The sequence below is a fragment of the Sus scrofa genome, chromosome 8 (genome assembly GCF_000003025.6).
Source record: "Sus scrofa isolate TJ Tabasco breed Duroc chromosome 8, Sscrofa11.1, whole genome shotgun sequence".
Classification (NCBI taxonomy): Eukaryota; Metazoa; Chordata; class Mammalia; order Artiodactyla; family Suidae; genus Sus; species Sus scrofa.
The window spans coordinates 69,766,711-69,787,903 of NC_010450.4; the positions used below are offsets into that span (position 1 = coordinate 69,766,711).

Below are 21,193 nucleotides of genomic sequence, written 5' to 3' on the forward strand. Positions count from 1 at the left end.
CCTGCTTTGTACATGTTTGTCTTATATGCCTTGTCAACAGGTTGATGCTAAAAACTGGCAACCATTGAATAGTATATGCAATAGCGTGTTTGTTTGGAATACTATCCTGTAAATGACTTACTCTGTACCCCTCAAACTGTGTCAAGATTAAGTGAAGTCTCTTATCTACTATCAACTGCAGAAACCATGCCACATTTATATAGTTTTACATATTTGGATTATGATTTCCTAGGATGTCATTCTTTTTTGAGATTTTTCTAATTTTCTTTTTCCATATTGGCAAATAAAGCATCTGCATTCATCACACCACAAATATATATAAGGTACTTAATCATACAGGTTTTGTAATAGAATACTCTATCATCTTAAAGGTATATTTGAAAAGTCCTCTGACTTAATCTTTCAGTTTGCATCTATTTATTTCTCTGATTGATTTATAGTGGTAAACATAGTTTCGCTTTTTTTTTTTTTTTTTTTTTTTTTTGGTCTTTTTAGAGCTGCACCTGCGACATATGGAGATTCCTAGTTTAGGCGTTGAATTGGAGCTATAGCTGCAGGCCTACACCACAGCCACAGCAATGCCAAATCGGCGAGCCATGTCTGCAACCTACACTACAACTCACGGCAACGCTGGATCCTTAACCCACTGAGTGAGGCCAGGGATCGAACCTGTGTCCTTATGGATCCTAATCAGATGCAGTTTCCACTGAGCCTTGATGGGAAGTCCTGGAGTTTCTTTTTAGTGTAATCCTGGGTAACATTGACTATTTCTAAAATTCCATTTTGAGTTTTTTCTTGGACTGAAAATTAAGTTTTGCTGAACTACATTCTTAACTATGTATACATTTTTTTTTTCAGAATGGGCACCCAAGAGTTAAATTTTTTTGGGGGGGGTCCTTGCATGTTTAAATATTATTTCCTCTATATAAAAGGATAATACTGACTTTAGGAATCTTTAGAAAGTTTACAAAATAGTCTGAGTAGCAGATAAGACCCAAAGCACCTCAGACATCAATGACTTTCTGATCTTTTACTGCTGGTATATCTCTTCAACTGCTGTCTTTGCATTTTGGTATGTAGATTAATATCATACCAATGGGCTTTATTTTTTTAAAAGTTCATAAATATCTCATATTGATGGTAAGCTTCTTTTTCTTCTTAGTATCAATAAGATTTATACTCTTTGTATATTTTTACTGTTACCGAATTGGAATTTCAAAAGAGATGAAAGATGCCACATTTTAAAAGGATGTTGGCAAATTGCTATGTCCTGAAGTATCTAGAATGGAAAAAGGATTGAAAAGCATGTCACAGGATGTGGAGAAATAAACTAGGAATATTTATTCCAAAGTCTTAGGATAGGTGAGAGGTTCGCAGTCTCCCAACATGTCTGGGATTATAGGAAATCAAAGAGTGGCTAATTTGGTGTCAGTGTGAGGAATACAGCTTCTCTTTCGTCCCTCTCTTCTCTGCATTCCATCATATGAGTCCATGCTTTCCATTTCAAAATCTTGCTTGGGCCTTCTCTCCAGATGTGGCATTATCCTCACTTCTTACTTTATACAGGGCATTGCTTCTTATTAGAGTAGTTTTCTCAGATGCCTTCCTTCTGCCTTACCTTTACCAGAAATTTTTTCCCCCTCAGCACTCGTTACATAACAGATTAGAAATTTACCTAGAGCAATGGAATCGATGGGTGATGGAGAAATTTGACTTCCTCTCCTGTTGTTAGGCTAGAAGATACTGAACAAGATTTAATATGAGGGTCCTGAGGTTAATCTTGTGGGAAATTTTTCTATAAACATTGATTTAAACAGTCATGAGTTACCAAGGAAGTTAGAATGCCTTATCTTTTTTTTTCCTTTTTTTTAGGGCTACACCCGGGGCACATGAAATTCCTAGGCTAGGGGTCAAATTGGAGCCGTAGCCACGGGCCTACACTACAGCTACAGCAATGTGGGATCTGCAACCTACCTCATCTGCAGCTAGCCTCATCTGCAATCCAGCCTCATCTGCAACCTACCCCACAGCTCACAGCAATGCCAGATTCTTAATCCACTGAGGGAGGCCAGGGATCGAACCAGCATCTTCATGGATACTAGTTGGGTTCACTACTGCTGAGCCACAGTGGGAACTCCTAGGATAATTTAAACTACAGAAGTGTTTTTAAAAATAGATTTCAGTCTTTCTAGACGATTTAGGTGTGGTGCTGTTTGAAGAAGAACTAAATCACTAGACTTCTACCCATTTTACAGGATTCTAGAGGCTCTTAGGTGTGTAAGTCATCTACCTCCCAGGTGTGTGTGTGTGTGTGTGCGTGCGTGTGCACGCGCATGTGTGTGCACATATCTTAGCATGGAGTTCCAGGGATCCCATTCTGACTTAGCCAGGTATTTAACTTTTATCTATTTGGGCTTCTACAAATGATTTTTATTTGAATAAAGACTATACAGGTACAATTTGGGGAAAACTTTTGGACTTGATATCAAGGTCTATATCAGTAAATATGAAGGATGTAGAGGTGTCTGATCAGCCTTAAATGGCTTTGTTCGTCTTGAGTTCTTATACCTGAATATGTAGTGACTCGGCTTGGGATTACCCCAGAGCTGTTTTTAAAAGTAAGGAGAAGCTATGTGCAACTATGATGTTTCTGATTTTTGTGAGGAGAAAGCAAATTTTTATTTATTCCAAATATGGTGTCCTGAAACTGGACTGCAGTTAATTAAGGTCTTGCAGTTAATACCTTAATTAAGGTATTGCAGTTAATTAAGTCCTTAAGGTAAGGGACTAGGCCTGTGAGCAATTCCAAGACCTTGAGAGGCGAGCATATCAGAACCCCTCTCAGGCGTGCAACAGGGAAATCAAAGTTTTTCTCTTGGGGATCAGAGCTGTTTAGGTGTTTTCTCCTTCTCACCAATGTGCTTGTTTGCTTTTTTTTAGGGGTCCAAACTGATCGAAAAGTGCCAGTCTCTTTTGGGAAGCTAATTGACCCCAGAAGATGTCAATGTAGGATCCTTGCTGAATTATGTTTTTTTTTTTTCCAGCAAAAATGAAATGCATGGCTAATATTCAAACTGAGAATCAACATCATTTTTCAGCTATTCACAGTTACTCAAGAACACTAGTCAGTCTTCACTACATCTCTCCTTTCCTCTCCAGTACAGAAATCCACTTATTGTAACTCTCATACCCACTTTCCTTCCTCCTTTCTCCTCATAAGCTTTCTACATCTCAGAAACAGCAATAGAAACATGAACCAAGGGGCCTTTTGAAAGCCTCGGGTGGATGCAATGGGTTCTCCATGAACCTGGGACCTGACCACTGGGTTTCTGGAGTGAAAAAGACCCCAAGTGCTACCTGGATTTTCTGTCTACATCACTGCTGAACATGGTTATTGATGAGCTGAAAGAAATGTGTTTTATAATACAGTTACCATCATAACTGTATCTTCTTTCACCTTTCCCCTTGATATGTGATATTGACATTGTCACCAAGGAGTCCTGAAGTATTTAGTTTAACTTGAATTTTCAGCATTGATTCGTAATAGTAGTCTTTTCCCTGGAAATTCTGGCATAAATGACACAAAGAGCTTATTATTTGGACTTACTTTTCCAGATCTTTTCTGTGTTTAATGAAGTAAAAATTAGCAGTGATGTTTAGGAAGCAGTGATATACTGCTTGGAGTATTTTTTGATCGGAGAACATGCTTAGTTGATTATAGGGCTCTTGATTTCAGTTTTCCCTCACTCCAGTAATTTCAACCTGTTCATGTACATTTGCAAATTAAATCCAGTGAACACTTTAAGTATCTATTGTGTTCAATACACTGTGCTAGATGCTGCAGGGGATAATATGAATATGCCATGATCCGATCACTAATGAATTTATTCAAGATATAAACACATACGGAATGATAAGAATAGGGAGATTTTGCATTTCCAGTGTCACAAGAGCAGGGCTAACTGATAATGTGGAACACAGGGAACTGAGAGCACATACTGTCACAGTGACCAGGAAAGCTCACGACAGAAGTGATCTGGTCAATAGCTAGAAAATGGCATGGTTTCAACAGATAGATGTAGTAGAGTGTGCACCTGAATGGTGAGGGATTCATTTGGGTGGGTTTTGAGACAAGAACGAAGTATTTGTGGGTGGTAAGACTTAGTGAAAGCCTAGGTTACAATGCCAGGTGGGGACATCCTGCAGCTTATTTATAACAATAGCTAATATTTATCACACATTTCTTATGTGCAAAAGGTCAGCCTTTAAACCTATTATTCCTGTAACTCCTACAGTTGTCTAATGAAGAAGGTATTATTATTCTTATTTTACAAATGAAGACACAAAGAAGGCCATTTGAGGGTTTGTAGTTTAGGATGAGGGCATATATTTTAGAGGTTAATTAAGAGTGTGGATTCTGGAGCTGTAAGTTTCAAACCCTACCTCGATCTGTTGCTAAAGAGCTTAGTAAATCTCCTGACTTCTCCATGGATCACTGTTTTCATCTTTAAAATCAGGTTGAAAGACTAATTTTCTCATGGGAGTGTAAAGAACATTAAATGAGCTGATGTATGTAAGGCACGTAAAATAGTGCTTAGCAAATAGTAAATGCTGTTAGTTTGAACAATATGAAATTGCTGCTTATTTAGGTCAAATATGAACAATTTCAAATGGCTAATAGGTTAGCCATTATTAAAAGAAAAATGGATGCTGTTGAAGGGTTTGCCCTATTGAATTGCATCCTATTCTTTTCCTTCCTTGCACATGTAGATATCTCAATATAATAGATATCGTGCCATCTTTTTGACCTCATCAACTGCTTTGTAAATGGACTTTCCCCTTCACCTCCTGTGGCATATGGAAGTTCCTAGGCTGGGGGTCCAATCGTAGCTGCAACAGCTCATGGCACTCCAGATCCTTAACACACTGAACGAGGCAGAGATTGAACCTAAAGCTAGGGATTGAACGCATGTTCTCATGGATACCAGTAGGGTTTGTTACTGCTGAGCCATGGTGGGAACTCCTCCCCTTCAGCTCTTGAAGTCAATCTGAACAGCCCTAAACAAATTTCCATAGTAATGCTGCCTAAATGAATATTTCACACAGCTTAAAGTTAATAAAATACACCACCATATTGGTGAAAACCATATAGAAAAGATTCCTTATTTCTTTGGCTACTGGATCAAATTTGCGAAAAAGGAGGCATATATATACAAGGAATTTAAAAAACATTTCAGATCATTTATTTGCTCATTCTTTTATTCATTCATTAATTCATTCAGTCCTTTATTCAACCGATTTTTATTGAGCACATCCCATATACAGTATACAATATTAAGAATGGCAAAGTATACAAAGATGAATGGGACAGGTCCTCTATCCCTAATAAATACAACATATTACCTAGAATTGAATTTGAACTAATATATAACTGGTAATGAAATACTTGAACCACCCAAACAATAAATGGTTTTATGACAAAAGTTTATATTCTTATATTATGCAAAGATGACTGAAAGGAATGGATTTTTGTCTCAGAAATTATATCTTATTTATTGCTATATAGCAAATTATCCTGAAATGTAGCAGCATACTATAATATACATTTCTTATCTCACACATTTTCTGAGGATCAGGAATCCAGGAGTGGTTTAGCTGGGTTTTCTGGCCCAGGGTCTCTCATGAAATCGTCGTCAAACTATTAGACAGTGCTGCAGTCATCTGAAGGCTTGACCAGGGCTGGCAGATGACTCACTCACATGGCTGTGGACAGGAGCCTCAGTTCCTTGTTGGCTTTTGGCAGAAATTCTCAGTCCCTATCATTATAAGCCTTTTCCCTGGGCTGCTCTGAACATGGCAGTTGGTTTCCCCCAGAGCAAGCAAACCAAGAGAACAAGCAAGGAGGATGCTACAGTGACTTTTATGACTTAATCTCCAGAGTCCACACACATCACTTCTGCTTTCCTTTGTTCCTTAGAATTAAGTCACTAAGCCCAGCCCTTTGGCAAAGTGAGAAGGATTAGGCTCCATCTCTTGAGAGGAGGAGTATCAAAGACTTTATAGATACATTTTATTTTATTTTATTTATTTTATTTGCTTTTTAAGGCCACATGTCTACATATGGAAGTTACCAGGCTAGGGGTCAAATCGGAGCTGCAGATCCTGGCCTACACCACAGCCACAGCAATGTCAGATCCAAGCTGCATCTGTGACCTACACCACAGCTCATGGCAACACTGGGTCCTTAATCTACTGAGTGAGGCCAGGGATCAAACCTGCGTCCTCATGGATTCTAGTTGGGTTCGTTACCACTGAGCCACAGTGGGAACTCCCCATAGATATATTTTAAAACTACCACAGTAGTGATGTTAATGTCTCATTTGAATATTAAAAATTTTTTTTTTCATCTCGTAGAACTCTATGCTTGCATGTACTTGCTAATTTTTTTTGTGGGTAACTTTTTAATAAAAAATTTTCTATTTCCTTGTTTAAAAAGTAATACATGTTAATTGTAGAATATTTAATAAGTATAGAAAAATACAAAAAATATAAATCACACATAATTCTACAAACCAGGCATAACCACATTTGACATGTTGTTTTGGTTTATAATGTGTATGTACAAATAGTACACACACATATATAAACATATATCTATATATCTCATGGGTAATACATGTTAAAACATTTTAGTGTATATTCTTATCTAGCTACATAGGAGAAATAACTTATAATTAAAATTTGTTTGAAAACAATCCTAAGTGCTTCATAACATGCTATGGGTAAATGTTTCTTTCCTTCTTTAATCTTTTCTATTTTTCGACATTAGACTATTTGCTTCCTTTTATCACAACAAATAATGATCTTGTTTACATAGTGTCTTTATACATCTGAATATTTCCAACATAAGATCCTACAATTACAGGATGAACTTACTACCAAAATTGCTTTCAAGGAACATTATATCTATTTGTATTTTTATCAGCAATTTAAGTTCCTATCACACTGTAATCTGTTGAGTATTTAATATTATACCTTCTTAATTTTTTAATAGACCAAAAAGGATATTTCACTTTCATTTGTGTTTTGTTGCCATGCCAGTTATTTTATCGCCTCTGTGTTCCAAATTGATTCTTTGCTGATGGCTCTGGGAAAACCGATATGGGAGCCTTTAAATTTGTTTCCTTTGCAGCTTACAGATGTCATATTTTGTCAGTAGAGGGCGCTGGAGAAACACTGTAGGAGGAAGTTGGTTTTACAGGATTCCTCAGGGGCTGGTTGGTCAGGCTCAGGGAAGCTTTCTTCCTCCACCGTTTTGCCCAGAGTGGTTTCTCCAGTGCTAGTTGCCTGTAAGGTCCTAGTTAGTAAAGCAAGCTAGTTGCTTGCTTTAGCATTTGTTCCCCCATCCCCTTTTCCAGCTTTTGATTTGGTTTGTGGTGGCACAGCCTGAAGCCAGTACAGGCCTGTGTCCTAGCTTAAGTCATTACTCTCCATACCTTCTCAACTTGGTGCTCGCAGCCCCTGCAGCTTCCAGTCCTAGTGGCATGGCAGCAGTGCCCCTGACTCCATCTGTGTGGCTACTCTTCAGCCTCAGCTTGCCTGTGCCCCCAGACTTTGTTTCCTGCAGACCTCTGGACAGAGACATTATGCGATGTGGCCTTATGCCTGCAGAGAAGCCCCAAGCCCCTCTGCAAACCTGCCACTTGCTCCACACCCCAGGGGGTTGTTCCTGTTTGCCCTATGACTGTGGCCCTCTTGTATCCTGGGAACCCAGAGGCCATGTCCTCCATCAAAAAGGCTGCAAACACACCTTCTCAAGTGAATTCTGAACTCTTTACTTCAAGCTTTTCCTTTATGGGTATTCTTCTCAGCCTTGGGGTACACCTTAGGGTTCTCTCTTTTTATAGTTGTCCTCCTATCATCACAGCTAAATAATTATTTATATTAAACTTTCTCTCTTTAAATGATCATGTGGTTTCTGTCTCTTAATTAGACACAGACTAATACAACTGATCACTATTATGATACAAATTTTTTTCACATATTTAGTAGCCATTTGCTTTTCCTCTTCTGTGATTTTACTTTTCATGCTTTTTTTCTTCTATCCAAGCTTGGCATCTTACTTATGTACTTTGTAGATTTTGATATGTTCAAGATGAACTTTTTGTCATGTTTATGGCAGATACTTGATACAACTTTAAATAAATATACTGAATTTTAACCATTACATTTGCTTTACTTTAGTGAAATGAAATTTTGTTATTAACCGAGAGAGGAACAGATAAAGATGCAAGCCTCTGTTTTATTGAATAAAGGATATTTCCTAGGTCTGAAAAGGTTATAGTACATTTTTACTTTCATCCTGTTTAGGATCAGATGATACTGAGAAGTAATACCTTTGTCTTAAACATATTTCATATTTTGTTTATGTAGTTACGGAGTTTACTACATGATATATGTACACACACTGTAGATCCCTTATCTCATGGTATGTATAATGCAATCAAACAATTTAATCCAATGCTGATGAGAAGGAGTGGTAGAGTGGAGAAAAGCTGCATACAACTCTATTTTAATATAGAGCTCATAAATAAAATCATCAGTGATACTTGTGGCATTTTCAGTGGTTAAGCAGACTTCAAGTTTTCTGAGTGTTATCCTGTAGAATGAGTATTTTGGAGAAAAAGGGCAGAGCTACAGATTCCCTGTCCCACTTCAGCTACCATAGATTTGCATTATCTTCCATATTCATTCAGCAGCAAATGGTCATTATGGACCAAGTTTTCTCCTGGCGGATAAAATACATTAAATCTCTGTGGTATTTTTTTTTGAAAAAATAAAGAAAACTAGTTCAATTGACTTTTTAAAAAGCTTAATAACACTTTTGAAAGTCATCAGTAAAACAGAGTGGGGGGAGAAGGGTTCAGGTTGAGAAAATTACACTTCGGATTTCTTAACAGAGTCCATAATATTTTCCATCCCTGAGAATAGACAGTTCTGATGTTGCAGATAGCCCAAAGTCACCTACCCATATAAAGATAGCCCTAGATTTTATGAAGAGGCTGGAGTTTTCAAGGCACTGTGAAACACCATAAACCATCAAACTCTTTGGTGGGTAATAATGTGCTGCTTTTTTATTTCAGGAGCTGGCAGCTTTTACTTCTGAATCATTTCTCAGAGTTGGTTGATGATATTTCAGTTCTCTTGACAGCTGAAGCTCAAAGACATATAAAGCTACATGATATCTGAAGATGTCATTTAAATTCGAGTTCATTGAGCACTTTACCATAACAACCATTTGGAATACATAGTATCCGAGCTTATTTCAGTTACTGAAGCTAAATTCAAGTTCCTTTCCTTTCAACTGTGAACCCAAGTTCACCTCATCACTTCAAAGAGAGACAAGCTGTTTTGACATTCAGTTTTCTACAGATTCCAGTTCACATATATTTGTATGAATACAAATATAGAATTTATGCACTCAAATATTAACACCCTTCTAATTTTGTTGAAGTGTTTTAGCAACAGGGACCTGTACTACTAAACTGTTGTCTCTGTTTTTATTACCCGTTTACTTTGAAGATATTTCAGGATGATAGCCTTTTCTGTCCTGAATCTGAAAATGAGGAGAAAAAAGTATTAAAGATTGGACACATTTTGTACATTGAGTCTATTAAAGGACAAAGCGTTCAATGTTGCTAGTTCTTAACTTACTTTATTATTGTTCTTTGAATCTCTCTTTTCTCCTCTTCATTTAATCTTTGAAGGATGGATTCCAGGAGAGAAAAATGAAAGTTAATATACTGAGCCACCTGAAACGAAAAGCAAACAAACAAAAGAAGGAGAGCATTTATGTGAGAAGTGCTGAGTCAGGAGGGGGCAAAGACAGCTTCAGAGCAATGGTCCATACATCACTGCTAATTTCTTCTGCATCTTTGTCCATGAGGAAAATGCGAGCGTTCTTTTTGGAAGGTCCCTGTAGGAGTCTGTGCAGTAGCGGAATGTCTGTCTTCTTTAGCCGTCTCTGCTCTGCAATGAAAATAAGAATCAACTACATATACACACTACTGTATAAAATAGAGGATTAATGAGAATCTATAGCACAGGAAAATCTACTCAATAGTTTGTAATAACCCATATGGAAAAAAAGAATGGATATATTTATATGTATGACTGATTCACTTTGCCATAATACAACACTGTAAATCAACTATATGCTGATAAAATTAATTTTTTTTAAAAAAGAATCAACTACAGTCAGGAGTCCATCCTAAAGAAAAAAAAAAGGATAGTTGGTCCATTCATTTTATTCTTTACCTCATTTTGAAAGACCTAAAAATAACAGAAAACTGGAGGCATTTCCTTAAAGCAAATTGAAATTTAAAAACTTTTACATGAACTAAAAATGAACTTCTTTCTCATGCTATCCCTCAGGGTTTGTTTTTCTATCTCAGAATTCAACCTTGTCTTTGGTTTGGATGTTCAGACAAATCTCCAGTCCCATTTATGCCTTTTATCAAGAAACACATCCAAAACATTCTTTACAATTTTTTAGTTATTCAACAAACATTTATTGGTCTTTACTAGTTCAGTGAATGTAATTCTATCTTTCCAGTAGTTCAGGTCTAAGACTTTGTAATTATCCTCAATTCTTTATTTCTCTCTCACTCTACTTTCAATTCTTGGCTTTTCTTCAAAAATATATTCAGAATTGCAGTAATTTTTATTCTTTCATTCATCTGTAGGCTTCATTCATTCAGCCATAATATTGAGATGAGAAAGAATATCACTTCCAACTAGGAATAGTCCCAAAACTTTAAATTTCTGGGAGTTAGAATATATACACTCCCACCACAAGCTACATTTGGCTTTCTGTCAAAAGTCATTTCACATCTGAGATTTCATTTTTATCAGAATAAAGCATGGCCAGGACAGAGTGCCCTTTCATTCATTTTCTTTCCTCCTTCCTTCCTCCAATATTTTTTGAGATCCTACTATATACCAGCACTGTTCTCTGTGGTGGGTGCACTATAAACAAAGCAGAGTGAAATAATCTCCATCATGGACTTGCACTTTAGTGGAGGAGACAGGTAAAGGAGACACATCAGGAAAACATGTCATATATTAGTGATAAGTAATCAGGAGAAATAAAGGAAGGGGTTAGAAACTGTGCACATGTGCAAATATGTGTGTATGGGGGGAAAATTATTGATTGGGTGGCTGAGGAAGGTCTCACTGAAGATGTAACATTTGAGAAAAGACCTGAAGGAGAGAGAAAAGAATCAGGAAGCAATTTGAGGAGAGTGTGTGCCCAAAAGAGTAAGTAAATAAACAGAGCACGAGGTCAGTGCATGCTTAAGGCTGTCAAAAAGAAGTCCGGGAACAGGGTGGCTGGCATAGAGGTGAGAGGAGGATGATTAAATGATGAAGAGAAGAGGTAATGGGACCAGGACAAAGACTCCAGCTTTACTGTGAGAGGAGAGACCATTGGAGGATTTAGAAGATGACATAGTCTGATTTGCATGGTTAAAGAACAATCCATCTACTCTGCTGAAATAGATAGATGGAGAAAAGGTAGACCAGTTGGCTCTTTCTACAGTATCATGTGTATACTTGTGTGCATGGTCAGTTCTGAGGGTCAGAATTACTCTCATCCCCTAGGTTGGATTCACCCCAGGAAAAAAGACAAGAGAGGGTCTAGAATACAGAAGCCCAGCTTCCTCACAATTAAAGTGACATTACCCATTCCTGTGTCCAGAGTCAGTGTTCATCGCTTTAATTCCTCTACTATTTCTAAAGGGAAACCCTGATGATTTAGCTCCTCTCATTAACTCACCAGAATCCTCTTTTTATTGTTTTTAGTTTTTACACCTTATGTTAACTTGGTTTTGCATCCACAGTTTGTTCCATTCTTGATATTACAGAGCAATGTGTCCTGCTTCATATTTTTGCTTCATGGTGACCTGGGATAATTATTAGAAATACGTATTCCCAGACTGTCCTCAGATATAGAGGAACTTGAGAACCTGTATTTTAAACTCTCCAAGTAATTCTGAAATGCACTACAATTTGAGAAACACTGCTATAGATCATGGGCTTAGTAGATAAAAGGTGTTAAAACATATCATTCTTTTTTTTTTTCTCTTTCTTTCTTTTTGCCTTTTCTAGGGCTGCTCCCTCGGCACATGGAGGTTCCCAGGCTAGGGGTCGAATCGGAGCTGCAGCTGCCGGCCTACGCCAGAGCCACAGCAACGCGGGATCTGAGCCGTGTCTGTGACCTACACCATGGCTCATGGCAACGCCGGATCCTCAACCCACGGAGCAAGGCCAGGGATCGAAACTTGTAACCTCGTGGTTCCCAGTCAGATTCGTTAACCACTGCACCACAATGGGAACTCCAAAACACATCAATCTTTATTTTCCATATTACAACCCAAATGGGTACTATATGCTCCATTCTTTTCTCTATCCCTGATCCCTAATAGGTGCTAAGTTATGATTATCTTTAGTTCTGGATTTCATATGTAAGAAATTTTGCCACAAAATATAAAAGAAAACATGATTTTCACCGGTAAAATGTAAAGAATTACATTTTTGCAGTAAAAATACAGTTTTTCTGACTTTAAAAATAATGTATGTATTGGCAAAGGGAAATAGGTCAGGGGGTACAAATTTTCAGTTATTAGAAGAATAAGGTCTGAGGATCTAATGCACACTCAAACATTGCTGAGAGTAGACTTTAAGATTCTTAGCCCAAGGGAAAAAAAAGAAAGTTTACTTTGTGAGCTGATGGATGTGTTAATTATCTTGGTCTTTTAAATCATCCTATAGTGTATGTATATGTCAAATCATCATAGTTTATCCTTCAGATATATACAATTGTATCTGTCAATTCTTCCTAATTATTCCTTGGTAAAAAACCCTGTGCATTCAATCATAATTATGAAGAAAAGTATAAGGCAAAAATTAAAGATCACCTGGAATCTCAGAACTCTGAGATAATCAGCATTTCACTGGAGTGGACATCCCTCTGTATATCTCCTCATGCACACACACGAACAACACACAAAGGGGGGTGTAGCATACTTGCTATTTTTATAGTGGACATATTTTTAAAAATCATAATTAGGTTTGGTTTTTCCCTTTCGTGTTTTTTTCTCCGTCTCATCTTTTTTTTTTTCTGTATCTCCCCACCCCCCTATCCAAGTAATCAATGTTAATGGCTTGGTATTTATCTTTCCATATCTTTCCTCCTGATCATATAGTTATATATACCACAAAATTAAATTGAGATCTAGGAGTTACCGTTGTAGCTCAGTGGTAACAAAACTGACTAGTATCCTTGAGGCCCTGTTCAGTGGGTTAAGGATCTGGTGTTGCCGTGAGCTGCAGTGGCTCAGATCCCTCATTGCTGTGGCTGTGGTTAGGCTGGCAGCAGTAGCTCCCATTCGACCCCTAGCCTGGGAACTTCCATATGTCGCAGGTGCAGCCCTAAAAAGACTGATAAATAAATAAATATCTAAACTTCTTTTAAAAAATGGGATCATACTATTACATTTATAAGCATCTTGCATTTTTTCATTTATTACGTATTAAAGAATTCCCTCCATTCAACTAGCATAGCTCTAATTCATTTTATTTAATGGATGCATACTAATCATATATTAAATCATTCCTCTATGATGGGTGACTTTGTCTTCAGCTTGTCATTAGAAATAGCCTTGCACATAAATCTGTAGGTATTAGCACTTTTATTTTTGTGAAACAGATTCTCACCAGTAGGATTGCTGGGCTAAAGGATATTATACTGTAAATATTAATACATATTGCTGGAATGAACTCCAAGAAAAGTAGACAGTCTGATCTTCCCCAGAACTGCGTGAATATACTCTTTTGTCCTTAACCACGCCAACCATTGTTAGAATCTGATAAGTGCAAGGTAATATTGTTTTGTGGTTTGAATTTACATTTCCGTGATGTTTGCATTTCCCTTAATATTTGCAGTTTAAGGCTTTTCTAAAAATATTAGTGGTTATTTTGCTATTCTTTGAATTGCTTTATCCTACTTCTTTGTATTTTTATCAGATTGTCTTTTCATTGTCATTTTACAAGAACTTTTTGATATTGCAGTATTCATCTTTTATCCAATATTCTTCATAATCCATGTTTGTATCTTTTACATTTTTATAGAGGCCAGTGTATAAACCTTTTATTTTCCCTAAACAACTAGAATGAATATATACACATACACATACAAATTTAGAATTTAAAATGTGTATATTTCATATATTTCATATATAATAAGGACTTTAATCTTGTGCATGTTTGGAGAGCCAGCTTTCATTTTCTTATAGTTGTTCTGGATCAATTTCATTCTATTCAATTTCTGGCTCAGACATTCTGACACTTAACTTTTAACCTGAGCTATTTCTCTGATTTAACACTTAGATATTATCAGTTTTAAGGCTTCCAAAAATTTCCTTTCAATATTACCTTAGGGTTTCTCCAATCTTTCTTTCCCTCTCTGCTCCTAGTGCCCCATATATAGCCTCTTCTGAAAGTCCTGCTGCTAATCTTTTACCCCACAACAAAGTTCTGCACATTCTTCTCTGCTGAGGAGGAAAGAACACTCCTACAATGTGTCAGACACTGTGCTAAGCAAGAGGTAACAACAAGATCAGGGAGAAATGGTATCTCATGATGACTCTGGTAAGAGTCAGAAATGATAAGGGATAGAGAAAAAGTACAGAGGTCAACAACTTAAATGACTAACAATTCCTGGGAACTGTACACCTGTTCTCCAGGATTCTGATCGCCATTCAGGTACTTTAATGCTTGGCCAATATGGAAAGTTTTTGGATACCTTATTCTTAGGTTGTCTTCCTCTGAAATGGTGAAATATGAATTATCTCTTCCTTCTTCCTTCCCTCCCTTTCTTCCACAAAATCAGGTAAACTGCTTTTCTGACTTCCTTATGAGCCAAAATTAATAATACACTGGAATAATATAAAAAGAACAACCAAAGTTTCTTACCTCCTGTTGAAAAAATAATGTAAAGTGCAAAATCCTGGGCACTATTTTCAATCTGTCAGTGGAAGAAAACGAATAGGCATGACTTCTTTGTCGTTAATGTTTTTTAAGCCAACCAGGCTCAAACTATGTATCTGTTTCCTCACTTTCTTTTATCACTTTCAGGCATAAAACGTTCTCTGCTCCCTGGAAATAAGGTAATTTCTCAGAGCACAGTTATTAAAAGATGTTATACACTTGTCTCTTGGTGTCCACAGGGGATTGGTTCCAGGACCTGCTGTGGTACCAAAATCCATGTATGTTTTAGGCCCTCAGTCGGCCATTCATATCCACAGAGTCCACATTCATGGGATCCAACCAACTATGTATCGTAAACAGAGCAGTATATGTATAGGAAAAAAAAAAATCAGTGTATAAATGAACCCAGGCAAAGGATCAACTGTACATAGGAAAGAATTCTTCAGAACTGAACATTTTATTTAGATATATATGTTTATAGATATTTTTCAGAAGAATCTATTTATGTGTCTTAAGTTAAATTATTTGTAAGATTTACGGCTCGGTTCAGTGATTAACATTACCTTAAATTTTTGGAGAATCTGCTTTATTACTTCTTCAGTTCTCATATCACTGTTTATTCTGACCTTAGTTTCTGATCCAAAGGCTGGAGTGAATATTGATGTCTAGGAAAAAAAATTGATATAATTTTAATGACTTACAAGACAAAGTAACAAGAGCCAGTGTCTTGAATATGGCCTTCCTTTGGTCAAAAAACCCAAGATCATCAGTTTAAAAATTTGCTTTTTTGGTTTTGCTCCCTTTGTTATTGTTATTGTTGAATACTGTGTTTATGCTCTTAAACAGCTTTATATTTTTTTATAGAAAAAGTTAGGGAAAACATCATTCGAGAATATTCAAAACATATTCACTACATAGCCCTTCCATTCTTCAGTTTAGTTGAAGATTTCAAAGTTCCCTCCTGGTTGGAATAATTTTTCTAAATTGTTTTAATTTGAACCATAAAAAATCATTCATTTCTGGTTGGTCCGATGTTGGCAATTGCACACGGTTCGGTCTTTATCTCTGCTGAGGCCTGCGGTAAAAGTCTGTTAATTGAATATCTAGAAAAATATTTCCCACAAGTTGTCCTATCTATGGTCTGCCTTTTAGATAACATTTGGTAAAAGTTTTCCATGGTGAAATAACTCTGACACATTCCTCTTGGGGATTAGTAATGCACCATAAAAAAATCACAAGAAACATATAACCATAAATTTTTTACTCATAATTTGATAATATTCTTATTTTAAAGTAAATCCTGAAGGAGTTCCCGTCATGGCTCAGTGGTTAATGAATCCGACTAGGAACCATGAGGTTGCGGGTTTGGTCCCTGCCCTTGCTCAGTGGGTTAAGGATCTGGCGTTGCCGTGAGCTGTGATGTAGGTTGCAGACGTGGCTTGGATCCCTCATTGCTGTGGCTCTGGCGTAGGCCGGCGGCTACAGCTCCGATTCGACCCCTAGCCTGGGAACTTCCATGTGCCGCGGGAGCTGCCCTAGAAAAGGCAAAAAGACAAATAAATAAATAAATTAAAAATAAAATAAAATAAATCCTCAGAAAGATGAAAAAAATTAAATGGAAAATTCCAGAAATAAATAACTCATGTGTTTTAAATTGTGTGCCATTCTGAGTAGAGTGATAGAATCTCACACCATCCTACTCCATCCTCCTAAGACCCCCAACCACTGACAACACCTGCTCCTGACAGCCAATTAACCACAGCATGATGGCTTGATGGTCCAGGATCACCTGAAGCAGACAATACTCCATGGTACCCTAAGCTGCTTCAAAATGCCTACGTGATTCACCTCACTTCCTCTCACCACATAGGCATTTATCATCTCACACCCTTTACAAAGGGGAATACAGCACCTTGAGATATTTTGAGAGAGAGGGAGAGAGAGAGTGACCACATTCACATAACGCTTTTTACAGTATATTATTATAATTATTCTATTTTATTATGAGATATTGTTGGTAATCTTTTCTTTTGCCTTATTTATTTATTTATTTATTTATTTATCTATCTAGCTTTTTTAGGGCTACACTTGTGGCATATGGAAGTTCCCAGGCTAGGGGTCGAATCAGAGCTGCAGTTGCTGGGCTATGCCACAGGCACAGCAACGTGGGCCCAAGCCACGTCTGCGACCTACACCACAGCTCATGGCAAGGCTGGATTCCCGACCCACTGAGCAAGGCCAAAGATTGAACCCGCATCCTCATGGATACTAGTTGGGTTCGTTTCCACTGTGCCATTATGGGAACTCCCTTATTTTGCCTAATTTATAAATTAAACTTTATCATAGGTATGTATGTAGTGGGAAAAACACACACATAACCTTGTAAAGAAGGAGGGATGAAGGAACTAAGGCTAAGAGATTGAGTGATTTTTAACTGTGCCCAGCAATAATTTGAAATCAGGTCATCAAACTGCAATGCCCAAGCGCTTAACTCTGATGCTGTGCTGCCAACCTCATTCTTAGCATCAGGACCCCATCTGGAAGCTGCTCATTTATCAATGTGGTGTTCACAGCCTTCTTTAACACAAATCACCCCACAAACTGAGATATAAAGCATAATTCTGAGGAGGAGAGGAAACCAGGACAATTGGTAGTTGCACAGCTGTGAAGGACTGTCACTGTTACGCTATAGCCAGAAAAGTGTCTACTTTGAACAAAGAATTTACAATGGAAGTTTCTCCCCATTGGTCTCCAAAGGAACAAAAGGATACCCTCTCAAGAGAGAAATAAGAAGGAATAGGGTAGGAAGCTCAATAGGAAAAGGCTTAAGAACAATGACAATATTTTGTATGAAAGGGCTTAGAACAAGTGCTTTGCACAGAATAAGTGCCTTTAAAATGCACATTAAATGAATGGACGAATGACTGCTAAAGCAGGTGACGTGAAAAATTTGAGTTCTAGAAAAACAACTAACATATTTCCTACCTTCAGCCAAATGAAATATCTCACAAATACTATGGAAAGGAATGTGTAAATGTAATATATATTCAGCAAAAAAAAAAAAAAAAAAGAATTCAAAATATACCAACTTCAATGATACGTGTAAAAAATGTTATGTGTATATGTACAAGACCTAGAAAATGAGAAATGTGATCTATCGGAATAAATCAAAATCAGCCTATGGCTGATTTTTTCCTTTTATTTAAATATTAATATTTGAACGCACTTTGAACTAATCTCTTTTGTAGTGCTCACGTTATTCTTTTTTTTTCTCATCAAGCAAGCTTTTCAATAATTACACAGCCAGCAGCAATTACTGAATGTTATTCTAATGCCATTTGCGTATGTATTGGCTTCTTTGCCCAAGCCCTGAGCTCCATGCTGGCAGAGGCATCAACTGAGCCACCTTTGTTTTTCTAATGTGTGGATGGGGGCCTGCCACTTAGATAGTGTTCAGCCATCATGTTGGCCAAGAACTTGGGTTCTGCCATCGGACAAAGCTGAGTCTCAAGTTCATAGTTGCAACTTCTAAGAGTATGACCTGGGACAAATCTTGTAACCTCTGTGAACCTCAATTAACTCATGCAAAGCAGGGGAAATAATGGTATCTACTTCATAGGACTGTTTTAGCAATTAATGGGATAACCCATCAAAACAGTTTAATGCCTAAGGCATAGAGAGTATCCAGTAATAACAGTAGTAGTATATCTAATGGTATTATTATTTTTAATTGTAAATTGAATTGAGTGGTATTGTTAGCACATGAGACAACATTCTTTTAAGTAACATTAATGATATTGTAACTTACTTCATGGTTATAAATGTGTCCATTAATAGAGGCCCTATGTTTCTGTCTGGCTTTTCTGTCCATCATTGGAGGCTTCATCCTTTTCCTCACCAGGGCTGCTTCACTCATGGTTCTATACAGTAGCGGGGATTCAGGCTCTTCATCTGTATGAGGCTTCAGAGTGCTACACTGGTAAGATAAATAATCTGGGAAGAATAAAGGTGATTAGCCCATATAATTTAGCTACTTACTCTTTGCATCCTGGGTAGATTTGATTAGTACCTAAGTGATTATGTAGCTAAGCAATGGACAGATAATGCCTTTAAATAGAAAATAGCAATGATCTTGTTTAAGAATAGGACCATCTGCTGACACTTGTATTCCATTTTACTTTGTAATTAAAATTGTACAAAAACTCTACTGTAATTAGTGTCATCAGATAGCATGTGATAGTTCATACTTTTCTACCACTGATGCTTTAATACAAGTAGATCTTTATTGTATCTTTGGTGCCAAAATATTGGGATTTCTCTTTGTTTAGATGAGTGTTATCAAATGGCCAGTTAGAAGGATCCTCATATAAAAGATGCCAAAAGGCCATAAGACAAAAATAAGGGAATCCTGAAAGGAGCATCACGTTTTGTTATAGAATCTGGATTGTTATGGAGACAGCAGAGGGGTCTGAATTGAGAATGCTTTGGAAAAAATTAGCTGAACATTGGAAGTTGTTGGTAGATTCATGAAGATATTGCCAGCAGGATAATCTTGTTCCATCTGAAGTCCACTTGGTAATATCGCCACCCCAGGAATGTGAACCCTAGCCCCTGCCTCAGTCATCAGCTCCTCGTTGGAGCTCTAGAAAGTATGTGAGACATGAAAGTTCATGTAAAATGCTTGATGCTTAAGAGTCTCAGTAAGTCAGAGATCCTAATATTATCACTATCACATCATCATCATTCTTATGACTCTTGATGCCACATGTCATAGGAGCTGGCATTTTCCATTGTTCTGTCAAATTTGATAGGAACTCATTTGATGCTCAAGTAGATTTCTCTTTTTAAAATAAATACTTGAAACAACTGTATCAAATACAGTGACCCTAGCATATCTGACTCTAGAAGCATTGTTACATAAATACCTATTAACTAAAATGCTCGACTTCTCAAAAGATGCAGAATTCAATCTGAAGGGCTTGGTCTAACATAAAAAGCTACTGAGTGCAATAAATGAGCCTAATTCTTGGGGAAAATATGGAACAATTTTATGTGTACAAACTTATTCAAACCGTTAGTCCTTCCTAATGTAACAAATCTAAGTGACTTGATGTAACTTAAAAACTAATGTTTTTATAAGCAAAGAAAGATTCTTAAACATCATATGAGCACTGTAGTGATATAAGTTAATATGTTCCTAAAAATTGTATCTTTTTAAATTTAAAATGTGTTTAATAAGTAACAGTTATAAAATGTTAAATTTCAGAGAAGCATTTATGATTCATGCTTGATATGATTTAAAAAAAAGTCTTCTCATTAATTAGAGTTTAAAACTAACCTTCCTGGGAATTTGTTGCTTCAGACACTGGAATCTGAGTCCTGTCCAAATCACTAATTCGATGAAGATCATCAAATTCTCCCCAGCGTGTCATTCCCCTGAAAAGTAATAAATATTATGAGTGATATCAAGTCTATTCATAAAGAGGCCTCTGATGGTTTTCTGACTTACAGTATTGATATTTTTTTGGCTGTGACTGAGGCATGTGGAAGTTCCTGGGCCACGGATCAAACACGCACATGGTAGCAACCAGTCCAGTGACACTGCTGGATCCTTAACCCACTGGGTCACAAAGGAACCCCTTGAATTTACAGCATTAATAGAGTACTCTGGTCCTCTGTAGGCAGATACATCATCTTAAGTTATAACAGTTTTTTATGTTATTAAAATGATACTTATACGAGAGTAGTAGGCATGTGCTTTAAATACTTTCTCTACTGATTTTGACACAGTAATTATTACACACTGAAACACAAGTTTACATGGATTCTTAAAAAGCATATGTGCCAATGGAATTAGTAGAAACCAATATAATCCATTCTTTTTTAAAACATTAATTAGTTAAATAATTAAAAATTTTATTGGAGTTGTTGACTTACAATGCTGTGTTAGTTTCAGGTGTACAGCAGAGGGAATCAGATATATAAATATACACACACATATCTATTCTTTTTCAGATTCTTTTCTCACATAGGTTATTACAGAATATCACATAATCGATTCTTATATAGATAGCTCACAATAGTCTTAGTGTTTATTCTGTCAACTCGCATTGAGTTTCTATTGCATTCAAAGCATTTTTAGGTA

The 21,193-nt window shown here is 36.9% G+C and overlaps 2 protein-coding genes across 10 annotated transcripts in view; one reads left to right on the forward strand and one right to left on the reverse strand.

The window, feature by feature from the left end:
• The window catches only part of LOC102166306 (alpha-fetoprotein-like), a 41,622-nt gene extending 34,544 nt beyond the window's left edge, over window positions 1-7,078 (forward strand). For all 8 annotated transcript variants that reach the window (XM_005666743.2, XM_021101426.1, XM_005666745.3 and 5 more), the window contains one exon: window positions 2,941-7,078. In XM_005666743.2, coding sequence (XP_005666800.1) covers window positions 2,941-2,985 — 45 coding nt within the window. In that variant the 3' untranslated portion in view covers window positions 2,986-7,078. The remainder of the gene's footprint in view (window positions 1-2,940) is intronic.
• The window catches only part of RASSF6 (Ras association domain family member 6), a 58,633-nt gene continuing 44,255 nt past the window's right edge, over window positions 6,816-21,193 (reverse strand). For both annotated transcript variants that reach the window (XM_005666740.3, XM_021101429.1), the window contains exons 5-11: window positions 20,387-20,484; window positions 18,857-19,041; window positions 15,612-15,713; window positions 15,034-15,085; window positions 9,911-10,029; window positions 9,715-9,812; window positions 6,816-9,616 (exon numbers count right to left, since the gene is read on the reverse strand). In XM_005666740.3, coding sequence (XP_005666797.1) covers window positions 9,541-9,616; window positions 9,715-9,812; window positions 9,911-10,029; window positions 15,034-15,085; window positions 15,612-15,713; window positions 18,857-19,041; window positions 20,387-20,484 — 730 coding nt within the window. In that variant the 3' untranslated portion in view covers window positions 6,816-9,540. The remainder of the gene's footprint in view (window positions 9,617-9,714; window positions 9,813-9,910; window positions 10,030-15,033; window positions 15,086-15,611; window positions 15,714-18,856; window positions 19,042-20,386; window positions 20,485-21,193) is intronic.